Raw genomic sequence first — 17,166 nt, 5'->3', positions numbered from 1 at the left:
CTGTTGAAAAACAAATTATAGTCCCACTAAGCGCAAACCAAATAGGTTGGCGTATTGCTGCAGAATGCTGTGGTAGACATGCTGGTTAAGTGTGCCTTGAATTCTAAATACATCATGACAGTGTCACCAGAAAAACATCTCCACACCTTCTCCTCCATGCTTCACGGTGGGAGCCACACATACGGAGATCATCCGTTCACCTACTATGCGTCTCACAAAGACACGGCAGTTCGAACCAAAAATTAGACCAAAGGACAGATTTCTACCGGTCTAATGTCCATTGCTGTGTTTCTTGACCCAAACAGTATTCTCCTTATTGGTGTGTCCTTTAGTAGTGGTTTCTTTTGCAGCAATTCGACCATGAAGGCCTGATTCACGCAGTCTTCTCTGTACAGTTGATGTTGGAACTCTGTGAAGCATTTATTTGGGCTGCAATTTCTGAGGCTGATAACTCTAATGAACTTATCTTCTGCAGCAGAGGTAACTCTAGGTTTTCCTTTCCTGTGGTGGTCCTCTTAGGAGCCAGTTTCATTATAGCGCTTGATGGTTTTTGTGACTACACTTGAAGAAACTTTCAAAGTACTTGAAATGTTCCATATTGACTGACCTTCATGTATTAAAGTAATGATGGAGTGTCATAACATGGACTTGGTATTTTACCGAATAGGGCTATCTTCTGTATACCACCTCTACCTTGTCACAGCACAACTGATGGGCTCAAACGCATTAAGAAGGAAAGAAATTCCACAAATTAACTTTTTACAAGGCACACCTGTTAATTGAAATGCATTCCAGGTGACTACCTCGTGAAGCTGTTTGAGAGAATGCCAAGAGTGTGCAAAGCTGTCATCAAGGCAAAGGCTGGCTACTTTGAAGAATCTCAAATATAAAATATATTTTGATTTGTTTAACACTGTTTTGGTTACTACATGATTCCATATGTGCTATTTCATAGTTTTGATGTCTTCACTATTATTCTGTAATGTAGAAAATAGTTTAAAAAATAAAGAAAAACCCTTGAATGAGTAGGTGTGTCCAAACTTTTGACTGGTACTGTATATGTAATAAAAGTAATATAAGAGAAGATAACGGGAGTATGGAGGTCCAGTTGTTAAAGGTTATAGTGGCGTGAATGTCTTTGTGAGAGTAAAAACAATATGGACTGCACACCTGGAACCCTATCCACAAATAGTGCTAAATCTTTGAGCAGTGGTGAGGGTGCTTCGGTAAATACAAGCCAGATGGAACGCTTGTCTGGCTTCTCCAGATGGTGTAGAAAATAAGAGAGAAAGACATGGAGAGGGAGAGATAGATGGAGAGAGGGGGGGAGAAAGAGACCGTAATCTGTCAGTGGACTCACTTCAAAGACCTCAAATTAACAACATGCTGAATTGGAATTATGTAAACAAAATATGCCTTGAAAGCATGACTACTAAAATGTGGTTACAGGCAAAGAGAAAGAACAATGTTGCGTCTTGCTTTTCTGTCATGAGTGGCATATTCAGTACAGCAATATCACAACTTCAGCAACAATCCCATATTTTAATCCTAAAAATAACACATCTAAAGTATGCTTGGGAATCGTCAAAATATCACCAAGCACTGCTTCCCCCATTCAGGGGCTTCAATCGAATCACCTTTCGGCGAAATTCGCCGTTTTGAATCCAAAATAGGTGACCTAGCAGCGCGTCCCCTGGCCTGAAGGGTATCGAAGAGGTAGGTGAGAAACCTGACCATGGAGACCGGGGTGAGAAGGTGATGAAGCATACTTCATGAGCAGTAACCGAAAAACAACTGGCATTTGGAAAGTTTGAGGTGAGGGAGAAAGTGTGGTGGAACAAGTATTGTTAGAATTGTTAAGTATCATGCTAGCGTTAGCTGGATCGAATGATCCTTTAGCAAGCCAGAGAAATGTTCAGCAACATTAGCCAATTTAACTGATCAAATAATTGATTTTATGGTGTGAAAATTAGCTGGCTAATAAAGTCAGACAACGTTACATCAGATGAGCTAACGTTAGTAACCTAACCAATTCGCTATAGTATGAACTGGTAACGTTATATGACTCAAGTTATCTTCGAGTTAGTTGCTTACTGGACCCTGGCAATCTGTGTGAAATGTTAACTAGATTACAAACGAACTACTATGTGAACTAATGTTTTCCCTCTACCAGTATGTGGTTAATTTTCAGAATGAGAGAATTGGGTGAAAATGAGGCGTTGCTTGTTAAACAGTTAAATGGGTCTGCAGCTGGGGCCTGGCTTAAGCTGGATGCCACTATAGAGAGGTGAAGGGAACACCACACACACTACCTCGTTCTCACTTGTTCAATACAGATAAAAAGGGGGTATGCCAGGTGTACTCTCTGCCTGAAAGAGATCAATTATGCCAACAAATTGTATCATTCTCTGCTGACCCTCTGCTGGCACATTGCAGAACAGACGTCCTCAGGCAGAAAGTGTACAATGTAATAATGTGCAGTGTAGACCAAAGATATTGCTTTTGTTGTGTTGAACTTGACAGTATCACTTGTGTGTGAGTGAGGGGGGATTATTCAATGTTTGACTCGTTGAATGTTCTTTTTGCACACCTGTAGCCTTGTGCACTTGATCTATCTATCTACTCTGATTCAGAGGGGTTGGGTTAAATGCAGAAGACACATTTCAGTTGAATGCATTGAGTTGTACAACTGACTAGGTATCCCCCTTTCCCTACTATAGTGGCCACTATAATAGAGCAAAAATAGAATGCCTGTTTGTTTCATTCTATTTCTACTTAAGCTAGCTCCCGAGTGGCGCAGCGGTCTAAGGCACTGCATCTCAGTGCTAGAGTCACTACAGACACCCTGGTTCAGGCTTTATCACAACCAGCCGTGTTTGGGAGTCCCATCGGGTGGCGCACAATTGGCCCAGTGTCGTCCAGGGTTTGGCCGGTGTAGGTCGTCATTGTAAATAAGAATTTGTTCTGAGCACACTTGCCTAGTGTAATATTTAGATGTGTGTGGTCACAAGCGTTCTATTATAAAGGCTGTCATGGCTAACTGCAATATTAGTGTATTGTTTTGTTCTCAAGACTTGAGTGTCATTTGCAGTAAAGTCTAGGCAACAAATAACATTGGATTGCTTTCTTTACATTTTTTTAGCTGTGAGTTGGGTTCACATGAAGCACTTTTTATTTTACACACAGAGACTGATCATGTAGATCATATTCTTTGTTGTTTAATTGGTTAAAACCTGTATTTTACCCTGCAGGGATTTTTTGTATGTTTCAGTGCAAAACAAAAGTGTCACCTTTTTGGGACCTCACCAGTTTGCATCCCTGCACATTAACGGCCAGCACAATGGATACATGTGACTGGAACAAGGGGCCCAGTGTTTCCGAAAAGTGCCAGGAGTGATTGACATTGAGTTTTCAAATTAACATTCCCACTTTGGGCCGTGGTATAAAGTAATGCACTATACAGGGGATAGGGTGCTATTTGGGATGCGTCCCATATGACTTGGTGGACACCCTCACTTATCTACCATGACAAACATTTATTAGCTCTAACCATGTTATGCCCATTCCCCTTAGAGAGAGAACAAGAGAGAGAGAGGGAGAAAGAAAGAAAGAAAGAAAGAAAGAAAGAAAGAAAGAAAGAAAGAAAGAAAGAAAGAAAGAAAGAAAGAAAGAAAAAGAAAGAAAGAAAGAAAGAAAGAAAGAAAGAAAGAAAGAAAGAGAGAGAGAGAAGTATGTGCTAAAAACAGAACCACATCTGCCATTATGTCGGTACTGGCTGGTCATCTTAAATTGTCCTTAAAAGGGGTACTTATAAAAACATGGTACTATACAGCATGTGTCCTAAATGGCACATAGGGCCCATAAGGCTCAAAAGTAGTCTGCTATATAGGGAATAGGGTGCCATTTGGGACGCACTCATTCACATCCAGACTGAGGAATGGATTACTTAATGTTTTGAAAAGTAAAAAAATAGAATGTGTCAGATTAGTCACTAGCTGCATGGATGCCCATGTTGTTTGACAGAGCCCAATCATTTCATCAATATTTCGACACTTTTTTGGGCCCCCATGTATAATATTGTCCAGGTTGTGTTGCTACTGACAACAACGTTCATTTCCAAGTCATGCATCTCAAGGTATGGTGACAACGTTCATGCTAGATATGGTAAAGAGTAGACCGAAGAGTTATGCGTGGTCAAGAGGGTCCAACGCTCCGCTTCCTGGGGTCGCGTTTTTATTGTCAACGACTTCCTACTTTGGCTTAGTTTATTAATTCGACGATTTTAAAAACAAGCACACATAAAACTTGAAAAAGACAAATAAAACCATCGAAGATAACACACAATAAAGTCTGGGATTGATTTCCATTGTTGTCCTCTTGTGACATGGTGGTTGGTCAAGATCACTTGCGCTTTGGAGGGGCAGAGCCAGACCAGACGCAACGAATGATATTGGATCTTCAAAAAACAGAAAAAACAAAAGGCACCGCACGCACGGCTGTGCTGAGACTCATTGGTGTTCATTGCAAATATAGCGCCAGCCAGTGCATCGGTTAGACGCACAATAACGGCATATTTGGGATCAGTTTCCACTACTTTGGGATAACGTTTCCCATTTAATCTGGATCAACAACGGGCGGCTGCATATGAGTTGAGAACTTTTCAGTTTTAAGAAAATCCCGGATGTCTTCCCTGCAAGCGTAATTTTATATCGACAGTCTTGTGAAAGAGATGCGTAAAAGTGTGGAGTGTTGCTCGTTGTTCAATCTTCCCAAATTACCGGCGACCGTTTTACCACGAACATGACCGTGTAAATACTTAGCCTAACATTATTTGTTATTATTTTATAGTTTTTATTTTCTCATATCTCCACTGCACTTGATCGCAAACGATGCAGGTCCTACTGTTTGCTACGGTTCTTTACTATATCGTGAACTTCGTCGGGGCTGAGCCCAAACCAAAATGCTCAGAGCGGTGCGACGTGAGCACTTGCCCCAGCCCTAGCTGCGCGATGGGGTACGTTCCAGACCGATGCAACTGCTGCCTGGTTTGCGCCCAGGGAGAAAGCGACCCATGCGGGCGCAAAGATGACCTACCCTGTGGTGATGGACTCGAATGCAAGCACCCGGCCGGAAAGCGGCTAGCCAAGGGCTTTTGTCAGTGCAAATTGGGTCACAAAGTTTGCGGCAGTGACGGCGTTACCTATGGGAACGTGTGTCAGCTGAAGGCGCAGAGTAGGAAGGCTCTGCAGCAGGGGCTGCCTGCCGTCACCTCCGTCCAGAAGGGACCATGCGAAATCAACAATAACAAAGGTAAGTCATTTGTGTCTAAAAATAAAACAACAATAACAGTTGCAACATACAGGCATACACTGTAGCTCATCATTAATCAGTAACAGCATAAATGTATGGGCTGCAAACACTGTTGCACTTCATGCAATAGACATGGATGGATAATTTAATAGATGTTTATATATAGTGCACTACTTTTTTGGGGGGCTCAATGCACTATATAGGGAATAGGGTGCCATTTGAGACATAAATATAGTATAGGCTAGAGGAATATAATTAGCAACCACTAAACACCTCCTTTGTCAAAAGGGGAAGACAGCAGACTGTCTGGGTCGTTAAAGTTAAACCCTACAACTTTGCCCCTAGACACTGACCTGAGGCCAGGTTTGTGTTTCTCCAAATCATTTAGTTTAAGATTGGGGGAGCGAAACTGATCACCGTAATTATTCTCAGCCAGACTCCCTATAGATTACAGTCTCACACGATGACCAGCCACTGAATGACTGAGTTCACTTGTCAGAATGTAATGTTTGTTTTCCTGTCTATTTTTATCAGCCTTTCCTGTGTTCTTTTTTCCTCCTAATACCCAGCGAAAACAAAAGCGTTTAGTGTGAAAAAACTGAAAAAATAACACAATTATTATTGTTATCGTATGTGCATTGTAGTGGCCATTAGGTAAAATAAACATGACAGTAAATGGGGACAGTAGACAAAAAACATAGTTGGCACATCCTGATGTCCACTACAGAGGACATTTATTATTGTTATTTAGCTCTTATTGTTATTTAGCTCCTATATAATGTTAAAATTACAGCTAGCACATTTGGTTCCTTAGAAGTGGCTTCAATGTAAGTTTTTGGTTTCCCGTTGGTTCTGGGAACAAAACTGGTCAAATGTTTAAAAAAAAGAATAATGTTCTGAGAAGTGAAAATGGATCTCGTTCATTTTAGGTTGCAGGGAGGTTCTGAGAACGTTTTACTATGGTTCCCTGAATGTTTTCCTGGGAGGTTTTATTAACATTCTGAGAACTACAATTATGTTATTTGAATGTAATTAAATAACATTCTAAATGTAAAGGTTATTTGGAGGTTTTTGAATAACTTCCTTAAAACTTTCACTGAATGTTTCAATAAGACTGCTAGCTTAGGTTAACTGTTTTGAACTTCAAGCACAGATAGGACACATGGAAATTCATTCGCATTAATCATGCAAACACATTTATTTTTTTACTGTGGCATGGCATCAGTGAGATTCAAACACTATTATATTCTGTTCTCTATCCATGGAATTAGTCTACTGCACCACCAGGATGGAGCTAGCATGCCATGGTTTATTTTAAATTTATACAAAGCTGTTCATTTTAGTCTTTTCAAACAGAACCCATTTCAAAGGAAACGTTAAGATCAGGTGCGGCTAGTTAGTGGGTGCGGCCAACACACCTGAACACACTTAACAAGATAAGAGGTTAGAGAGAATTTTGTTGACGCTGAGAACGGAATGTATATGTTTTTAAATAACATTCTTAGAACGTTTTTTGAATGTTACTAATGTTTTCTTGTGTTTTTTTATGGAAAGTTTTCTTAAATGTTCTGAGAACACGACTTTAAATATAACATTAAGGAAACCTGCAGAAAACGCTATGCTGAAGTACTGATATTCCCACAGAAGAACGTTGTTTCTTAATGTTCTCTGAATGTTCTGAGAACATGACTTTAAATAGAAAGTATAACATTCCCACATAACATTCCCACAGAAGAACATTGTTTCTTAATGTTCTCGGGAACAATTTGAGAACGTTGCTTTAAATAGAACCATAAGGAAACCTGTAGGAAACATTATGCTGAAGTATTGAAATTCACACAGAGAACATACCCAATGTCAAAGCAGTTTTGAAAACGTTCCTAGAACATTACCAAAAAAATTATATAATTTAACTATTTTTGAACTTTTATGAAGTGTTCCGTTAAAGTAATAAAATACAAAGAAAATAACGTTATTTTGTCAAGTTAAGAGACCATTCCCAGAATGACCATTCCCAGAATGTTGGGGGAAGTTTGATTGCAATACAACGATAGGATAACAACGCTCTCACCAAGCCCTAAGAAACACATGGTTGTCAGAACGTTATGTGCTAGCTGGGACTGCTCAGTAACCTCACCAAACTATTCCTGAGATATTTATGTATAGAAAAAATCTGAATATCAAACTAACAAATATGATAATTACACAATTACACACACTTACCATAAAATTGCTGGGTCTCAGGAGGTTATAGGCATTTCCTGGCCAAAGGTGGCAGTTGCCTTGGTTTCCATTCAGAACGTTTTCATAATGCCACTTCATAATGCCCAAGAAGCCGGTATTTGGAGGATATATTGGCACGGATGTTGCAAACCGTATATGATATGATACACACTACTGTTCAAAAGTTTGGGCTCACTTAGAAATGTCCTTGTTTTTGAAAGAAACTCTGGGATGCTGGCCTTCTAGGCAAAGTTCCTTTGTCCAGTGTCTGTGTTCTTTTGCCCATCTTAATCTTTTCGTCCAATCGTCCATTTTTATTTCTTATTTAATCAGAACAACAGTTGTCAGCTGTGCTAACATAATTGCAAAAGGGTTTTCTAATGATCAATTAGCCTTTTAAAAGGATCAACTTGGATTAGCTAACACAACGTGTCATTGGAACGTAGAAGTGATGGATGCCGATAATAGGCCTTTTTACGCCTATGTAAATATTCCATAAAAAATCTGCCGTTTCCAGCTACAATAGTCATTTACAACATTAACAATGTCTGCACCCTATTTCTGATCAATTTGATGTTATTTTGATGTGCTTTTCTTTCAACAACAAGGACATTTCTAAGTGACCCCAAACTTTTGAACAGTAGTGAATATGTGTATGACATTAGCATATGATGATATGGTATTATTCAGTCTAATACTATACCAACATATGAACCCATTTAACTTACAACGTGTATTTGCACACAAGTCATTGAGTTATTCCAGCTGGAATGCAATTTTAACTCATCAGCATTCAGGATTAGACCCACCCTTTGTTTAAAAGAATGTACCACCATTGAGATTCTATTAAATTACTAGAGGGTATATGTCATCAACTCAAAGTTCCATAATGGGGCAAAAATGGCAGCCATCTCGGTCAGAGAGAAATCCAAAACCAGTTTAATTGAAATGAATGGCAGTAGAGGCATACGTAATGCATTCCTTGCTTTTACTTTTGCAGGAAAATAAAAGTTAGGCATGTGATGTCTTAGAAATTGTGTAATGGAATTATAGTCAACCTAAAATATTGTCATATCATTATAAATAGAGTTTATACAGGTTTTATACCAATTTTCTCTATAAATAGCCTCAAAATATATATGTATTTGTAGGATGAAAATAATAAGATATAGTTTCTCGTACACCGAATTCATTGAAAGATAGGCCTTTCAAATTGGGCAATTATTTGACCTGACCCAAATAATACTTTCTCACTAATGAGGGAAACAGAATTGGATTGTAATGTGTGGCATAGACATCACTGTTTACCTAAGGATACTTTACAGGAAGCAGGAAGGCCTATGAAAAATTATGGCATATCCGATTTGTCTTGACTTTGATCACAAGAGGGCTTAATGGTGTGAGGTACTTTAAAAGCATGTAGCAGACTTGGGTTCAACTACTATTTGAAATCATTTTGACTGTGCAATTGGGCTTGATTGAGCTTACCTGGTGCAATGGAACCAATAGATGAGTTTGAAAAATTGAAAGACCCATGACCCAAGATTGAAAGACCAATGTCTGCTCATGACTAAGTACATGGAGTTTGTAAGAAGAGGGATAAGGATGACTGACTGATGAGATTTCTGCACCTAATCTGATCTGCTCATTGGTCGAAATCATCCATGAGCCAGTTAGAATGAAGGGCTTTGTAGAGAACTCACACATAAAGATTTGTGATTGGTGGCATTTTATCTGAATTTCTCCAATAATTGGCCAATTACTTAAGTTTCCTTTAACTAAACTGATCATTGCCAGTGCTGTATTACAGTGTGGGATTGTTGAGTTAGGAGTAGATATATCTATAAGTAGTACTAGGAGAGGAGTACTGTTTACATGTTGTTTTTACCTCTCAGATCTCACGTACTTTTCACTTGCCTCATGTCTCAGTCTATATGGCTATGTTTAAACAGGCTGGCCAATTCTGATCTTTTTCCTCTAATGGATCTTTTGATCAACCATAATAATTGGGTAAAATAATTACTCACTCTTACTTCAGTCAAATACTATATCATCATATGAACCCATTCAACTTATAACATGTATTTCAACACAAGTCATCCTTGAGTTATTTCAGATAGGCCTACTACCACTTTAGACTAAACCTAAAATTATCTTGTCATTATCATTAGGATGGGCTGGCCTTCAGGCTAATGACATGTTTAGTATCTTCAAACTGTTCTTCGATCAAAAAACACATTTTCCAGAGTCATCTCAAAGCTTTTTGGCCACCACTCAGGATAATAGTAGCCTGTAGTCCCAAATTTGTTTGTAATGTTTTGCTACTCTCATATGGTTATTGTTGGCAAAACAGCACAAACAAATCTGGGAGCAGGCTAGAATAATGGCCGAGTTGGGTTTTTCCATGGTTACTGTCAAGATTGTGCCATCCACTGGTTTGGTTTTCTAATGCTTGGTTAGCCAACTGAAGAGGGCCAATTTGTAGCCTAGTGCTGAAATATGCTCTTCTGAGATTCCCCTTTGCTTGCATGTTTAATTCTACACTCCCTTACCCAACAATTTACAATTGGTTAGGAGGATGACCATAGCCAAATATTTGATTAGCAAATGGATAGGATGTGTTGGGAATAGTTCTAAAATGTAGAGCCAGATGTAGAGCCATGTAGAGTCTAAAATGTAGAGCCAGATGTAGAGCCATGTAGAGTCTAAAATGTAGAGACAGGAGTTTTTCCCTGACCATGTGACCTGACTAAGAAAAACTCTGGACCGTAGTTATAGAACATTTTTCCTGAGCAGGTCATCTGTGCAGGAAAAACTGCATGAGATGAATAGGAGTAACTGAATGGACATCATGCTTTTCAAATTTAGGTCACTAGTACACTGCCAGCTAGTTCCAGGACAGGGTGTGTTGTTTGTCTGCTCTCTAAAATCAGCTGTGTAACCTGATTGTTTATACGAGCCAAGGCGATCATACGCATGCACACATGCATGCACACATGCATGCACATACACACACACACACATAGCCAAGGCAGTCTAGTCACAGGAAACCACGGTCAGCTGAGGAGAACGAACGCCAGCCAGCGGAGCAGACCGCCATGTGCTGGAAATAACCGACCGTAATTAACATTAGTTAACTGCAGCACGCCACACACACTCACGCACAGGCCACTAAAGGCTTTTTCATGGCCCTGAAGGAGCGCAGCCCGGCAAAACTACCCAGCTGTTTTTATTACCAATTTACTGAGGTTCCATGTAGGAAGGGGTGGAGTATAGAAAACAAATATTGAAGGGTATTGCAAAGGAAGTTCACCTAAGAACCTGTACTTGTCGGACTAACAAAAAAAATGTGTTATTGCTATTTTAATGTTGTTGCTGTTCTTGTGGCTATTTTTAAAGTCAAGTTTTTACTGACCACTTGATCAAACTTGAAAACACTCCTGGCCCCAGGGGCGGCAGGGTAGCCTAGTGGTTAGAGCATTGGACTAGGAACCGAAAAGTTGCAAGTTCAAATCCCTGCGCTGACAAGGTACAAAATCTGTCGTTCTGCCCTTGAACAGGCAGTTAACCCACTGTTCCTAGGCCGTCATTGAAAATAAGAATTTGTTCTTAACTGACTTGCCTAGTAAAAATAAAATACTTTGTGACCACTTTTAAGCAGTGCATTTAATAAAAGTGTTACACAACATTATTAAGGCTCATACATGCTTATAACAAGTTATACATCATTATATGTGGATGGTAAAGCGTTTCCAATATATTCTTTTCCTGCACATAAGGTTGCAGGTAACATGTTAAGAAGCGATCATACTATTGCTGGAGAGGTGAGAGTGTGTTATATTATTAACATGATTCATAATTCTTCCCGCTAGTATAGGTACTTCACACCCCACCAGTCCCAGGTACAAGTTTAACTTCATAGCTGACGTGGTTGAGAAGATTGCGCCGGCTGTTGTCCACATTGAACTTTTCCTCAGGTACAGTGTGTTTGTGTAGGCAGACTCACACACAATCTTATGTCGTACTACAGTGTGTGTGTGTTGTGTCTGTAAAGTATGTGTAATGATGGTTGAACCAAAATAATTATTTTTATCACATATAACTTACTGGTAGTAACTTCACAACATTGTAGATCTTGTGTAATCTCTCATCATAAGCAATAAACACAAAACACATCACAGTAAACTGACCTCTTTTGAGCTCTATATTGACCTCTTGACCCCCAGGCACCCTCTGTTCGGCCGGAATGTCCCTCTGTCCAGTGGGTCAGGCTTTGTGATGTCAGACACAGGTTTGATAGTGACCAACGCCCATGTAGTCTCCAGCGCTAGGCCTGTGTCGGGCCGTCAGCAGCTCAAGGTCCAGATGCACAATGGTGACGTCTACGAAGCGACCATCAAGGACATCGATAAGAAGTCAGACATCGCCACCATCAAAGTCAACCCACTGGTGAGAGGAGTGTCTCAGGATTGGGGTCAATTTTGTTTCATTTCCAGTCAATTCAGGAAGTACACTGAAATTCCTAATCCAATTGGAATTGAAAGGTTGTTTACTTTCTGAATTAGATATTGCGTAAGAGTCCGACAAAAGACATGCTGCTTTTTTGTTTTAGGCGTGTTCTTATGCATAGGCCTATTGTCAGATCTCTAGACCTATTGTTCATTGTACTGAGACATATGCGACAACAATGTTTGTGGTTAGAGGAAGACTGACGCTGAATTTTTTTCAAATGGAACCGTCCAAATACTATGTTCTGGTTCACATAATAGCTGTATTGTATTCTACAATAAGAAGGTCTTACTGTTAAAAACAGGGGGAATAGGAACAAAGGAACAACAAAGAAAAGAAAAAACCCAGGGCGAATTCCTGTACGTTAATGAGTTGAATAGCTATTTGATGGATGTCATGAATGTCTGAGGTCACAAATAGTTATGACTGATGTCATATCCTGTTTGTGATAGGATTAATCAGGCGTGGTGAAACACAGTTCAATTCAATTCACCCCTGGGTGTAGCTGAATGTTTTAGGCCCAGGTGCATAGACTATGACACGGACCCTACCACTTTAGGGATAAGTAGGGGGATTTTAAGATGGGCCAGTCAACCATATTACGTAAGTGTTCAATCAAGGAAAGCCCCTAAAGTCTCCAAAACAATGGATCTGGCTACAGAGAGAAAGACAGGGAAACGCGTGAGCAGTGAGAAAGACCTCAAAGAATCCCTACACAGCCCGGTCCCTCTCTCTTTAACTCTATTTCTTAATCTTACATCACGATATGAGTCAGAAATATGTATTCTAGTGTCAAAATGTATTACAAAGTTTAAAAAGGATAATTAATATACAAATATTGAAAGCACTAAAAGATGTGCAACATAAAAATATTGTCTCAATTCCGTTGTGAAGTTTATCGACCGTCCCTAACTAGCCCCAGAGATAGGCTATCTATCCAATGTCAAACCAACTTTGTCAAGGTTGCACACCAGCCAGCTGAAGCTAATTGGCGAAAGTAGTTAGATAGCCTAGGCGACTTCAAGACACATGTTATCTGGGGTTAGTGACTGTAACTGTGTACTGAATGTACAAACGCTTGCCACATGCAAACACACACACAAGAGGCACCTAAATTAACACCCCCCCCCCCCAGACAACTCTCGCTTGGTGTCAGTCATGGCCGCTGCTTTTCTTAATGGCCAGGCCGAAAAATGTGTCCAAATCAGGAAATTCAGCCCCCCTTTAACGCTTCTCTCCGTCACCCCTCTCTTTCTATTCCCTTCCTCCCTCTCAGAAAAAGCTCCCGGTGCTGTTGCTAGGCCACTCGGCCGACCTTAGACCTGGTGAGTTTGTGGTTGCCATTGGCAGCCCCTTCGCTCTCCAGAATACGGTTACCACAGGGATCGTGAGCACTGCACAGAGAGACGGGAAGGAGCTGGGCATCAGAGACTCTGACATGGACTATATACAGACGGACGCCATCATCAACGTGAGACAATCAATTCTATACAATTTAGCTTAACTTTATTTAAAGGGAAATTATAGCAGACTTCACTTATAACCAACTCAAAAGACTGTCTAGCTGTCAGACAACTACATACACATCCCATTGATTGACTGAATAATTGATTGATTTATTGTTTTTGATATTTTCTCAGTATGGAAATTCAGGCGGACCTCTAGTTAACTTGGTAAGTGTTATGTCGGGCCCCCAACACTTTTTCACAATCTTCACTGTGATTGATATTGAGTAGAGGCAGTAGTGAGACAGCCATAGAGCTTTTTTAAATACACCAGTATGAAAGTATCCCAAGATGGCCATCTTTTTGGTCACGTTACCAGGATGTTAATGTCTATTGTAGTGTTCTATTTAATTCAATGGAGCCAGCCCTGTTCTAAAACCCTAATAACCTGTCACCCTGTATTGTCTGCCATCAGGACGGGGAGGTGATCGGTATCAGTTGTGATCCAGTTCCTATTCGTAACACTCTGTTAAGTTGTTTGTCTGACTGCCACCAGGACGGGGAGGTGATTGGCATCAACACTCTGAAAGTGGCTGCTGGGATCTCCTTCGCCATCCCTTCTGATAGGATCACACGCTTCCTCAACGAATCAATGGACAAGCAGAGCAAAGGTAACTATGTCTGAGATAGCCAGACAGCTATTAGCTACTGGTATGATCACATTATAATTCAACAAAGGCAAATAATGTATTATTATGTATGTTAAAGGCAAATTATTGTTTTTTTCTTTTAAAGAAGTGAGATCATTGAAGAAACGGTTCATTGGAATAAGGATGCTCACCATCAATCCAGCGTAAGTCTTATGCAAGAATGACACTGTGCAATACTACAGTTACCAATAATAGTGTGTTAAACCAAGACAGACGTTTCTAATTCGTCTTGTGTAGGCTGGTTGAGGAGTTGAAGCAGCAGAACCCAGACTTCCCTGATGTCTCTAGTGGGATCTACGTCCATGAAGTGGTGCCTCACTCTCCTGCACAGAAGTAGGTGGCCTCAGTCAAAGCTACCATACACTGTGCAAATAGCATAGTTTCCCTGAGAAGGGTCAAAGGTGACTTTGTGTGGAAATTTAGCATGGACTATTTCATTACATCTCTTGGTTTTATTAAAGGAGTCATTTATCACTCTCTTTCATACTTTTAATATCTTTACCCACGTGTCTCTCTTTGCACTATAGCCTTCCTCATCTCAAAATAATGTGTTTTTACCCTCATCCTCCTTTCTACACACAGAGGTGGTATCCGAGACGGTGACATCATCGTGAAGCTGAACGGCCGTCCTCTGCTGACCACAGCTGATCTACAAGGGGCGCTCACGGAGGAGACAGCCCTGCTGCTGGAGGTCAGGAGGGGCAACGACGACCTGCTCTTCAACATCCAGCCTGATGTCATTATGCAGTAACCCAGTAACCATGAAGACATTGACCAGGAGTACTGTATTCAAGATATATTTCTATCGGACCGTTCTGTAAACGTTAGAACGTCACTCATGAACATGCTCCCAGCTGTTCAACATCGAGCCAGACGACGTCTTCATGCAGTAATCACAGCAACCGTGGTGTGGAACCCGTGAGACTGAAAAAGTATACTGACCAAACAAAACAAAACAAAACAAAAACTCTGGTTGAGAGCCCTATACACTGATAAAGCTGCCCCTATAGTCACTGACCTAAGATCAGTTTGTATTTGTTTTGGGAGGGTAAAATTGATCCTAACTCGGTGCCTAAAGGGTGACTTTTAACTACTCCGAGCCAAGGGGAGAACGATCAACAAACAAGTCAAGAAACAGAAAACTGTGTTTGTTGGAACCTTGATCTGGAAACAACAGAGACTGACTGACCCTTGCTTGGTAAATCCATCCAGAAAACTCTCTGGGGTCTGGATGCATTTAGGACTGAATGTTGGAACGCCCAGTGAAATGAAACACTTGATTTTTAGTATTGTTGTATTTGTGTTTTGCATCATCTGTCTTTGTCAAAGCATACCAGCTGTTTTTTGAGACCCACTTACTCCCAATGCAACTGATCATTGGTAAGACAAGTTTAGCATGTAGTTTAATTCAAAGATTTTTCCATTGTTACACTGCTTTTATGGCCTTTTTAAAAAATCTGTTGAACAGAACTTATTTCTGTACATGCGAGTACAGTAGCTATGTGTCCAATGCTTTCCGTTTGAAACCATTCCATAATCAACTGTTAATGTTGTTTTTGGGTCAGTTATACTTTGAAAGAAAGACCAGAATTTGGTCAGAAATGTTCAGTTAGAAGTTGAAAGAAAGACCACATTTTTATTCAACTGGTAAAATGTAAGCAAATGTCTGTTTGAATCTCACTGTTACTGGATTCTTGATGTCTTCTACTATAACCGACCCATTGGGAACACTTTACATTAATGTCCTAAGGGTTTATAAAGGGTTTGTAAAGGTGCTATAAGCAGTTTTATAAACACTTTACAACATTGACCTGTGCTTATAGCATGAATAAATACATTCCCTTTACAGTCAGTTACTTATATCTTAATCATCATGACTTAAGAAAAGATTGAATGTTTACAAATCTGGATTCCTTACCAACAGGCTATGTCAATGGGAGTGATTGTTTTAGTTTATGCTACTTTTTGTAATGTGTATAAAATCAAATAAATTGCTGTGTAGGACGTTCTTGCATTAGATCCAGTGAGACGTGTGTGTGTGCGTACATGCGTGTGTGGGTGGGATTCCTTTGACGACATTCTGCTGTACTTGGACATGGTTGACGAGGAAGTTAGGAATGTTTACTGCTGCAGGCTGTAAGGAGCTTAGCCTTGTTTAAGTACAATATATATATATACACAGACAGACAAGGGGGCATACTTTTCCATCCTCCACCAGCACAATCAGTCAGGGGGTAAGGTGAAGATGTAAGGGTCCTAAAAATAGTCGTACACTTTTACTTGTCTTGTCACAGGTCATAAATGTATGTCTAATGTCCTAGGAGGATGTCTGGAAGGAAACTGGGAGAGTTTCATACACCATTCACTTCCATGGTAGACTTGACCCATATTCTGGTCGGCCAGAGAGTCTGAGTATTGTTGGCTAATCTCCTTAATGCAGCGACTGCTAATTTAGCTCTGTATACAAACGTGACATGTTCCTATGACAGAAAGAAAATTCAAACAAAGATTTAATTGCAACTTGTATCTAAGTGGGTGCTCGTGCTGGCCCCTTTTTTCCCCCATTTCTGATATGATGGATCGTTCGCTCCAAGGACCCTTTGATTTATTTACCTAAGAGGATGAGTTGAGCATGTTGGAAATCTTGCGACTAGCTCGGAAAGACAGTACCGTGCAGTATCGAAGAGTCCTCACTGCTGCTCGATCATCCTATTTTACCAACTTAATTGAGAGAAATAAGAACAATCCAAAATGTATTTTTGATACTGTCGCAATGCTAACTAAAAAGCAGCAGTCCCCAAGAGAGGATGGCTTTCACTTCAGCAGTGATACATTCATGAATATCTTTGAGGAAAAGATCATGATCATTAGAAAGCAAATTACGGACTCCTCTTTAAATCTGCGTATTCCTCCAAAGCTCAGTTGTCCTCAGTCTGCACAACTCTGCCAGGACCTAGGATCCAGAGAGA

General features: G+C 40.2%; 1 protein-coding gene across 2 annotated transcripts; it reads left to right on the top strand.

The window, feature by feature from the left end:
• Positions 1 to 4,096: 4,096 nt before the first annotated feature.
• Positions 4,097 to 16,201, top strand: LOC139378838 (serine protease HTRA3-like). Of its 2 annotated transcripts, none has more exons than XM_071121378.1 (9): positions 4,097 to 5,310; positions 11,411 to 11,510; positions 11,760 to 11,982; positions 13,319 to 13,513; positions 13,683 to 13,715; positions 14,044 to 14,158; positions 14,283 to 14,340; positions 14,435 to 14,530; positions 14,780 to 16,201. In XM_071121378.1, the coding sequence occupies exons 1-9, from the start codon at positions 4,890 to 4,892 to the stop codon at positions 14,946 to 14,948; spliced, it is 1,410 nt and encodes a 469-aa protein (XP_070977479.1). In that variant the 5' UTR covers positions 4,097 to 4,889; the 3' UTR covers positions 14,949 to 16,201. The 2 variants fall into 2 exon arrangements, with proteins under 2 accessions (XP_070977479.1, XP_070977478.1); XM_071121377.1 differs by having other exon boundaries at positions 4,103 to 5,310; positions 13,963 to 14,158.
• Positions 16,202 to 17,166: the final 965 nt, after the last annotated feature.

The sequence above is a fragment of the Oncorhynchus clarkii genome, chromosome 21 (assembly GCF_045791955.1).
Source record: "Oncorhynchus clarkii lewisi isolate Uvic-CL-2024 chromosome 21, UVic_Ocla_1.0, whole genome shotgun sequence".
NCBI classification, from domain to species: Eukaryota; Metazoa; Chordata; class Actinopteri; order Salmoniformes; family Salmonidae; genus Oncorhynchus; species Oncorhynchus clarkii.
The sequence above is the reverse complement of the archived record's forward strand: the minus strand, read 5'-3'. Positions and strand labels throughout refer to the sequence as shown.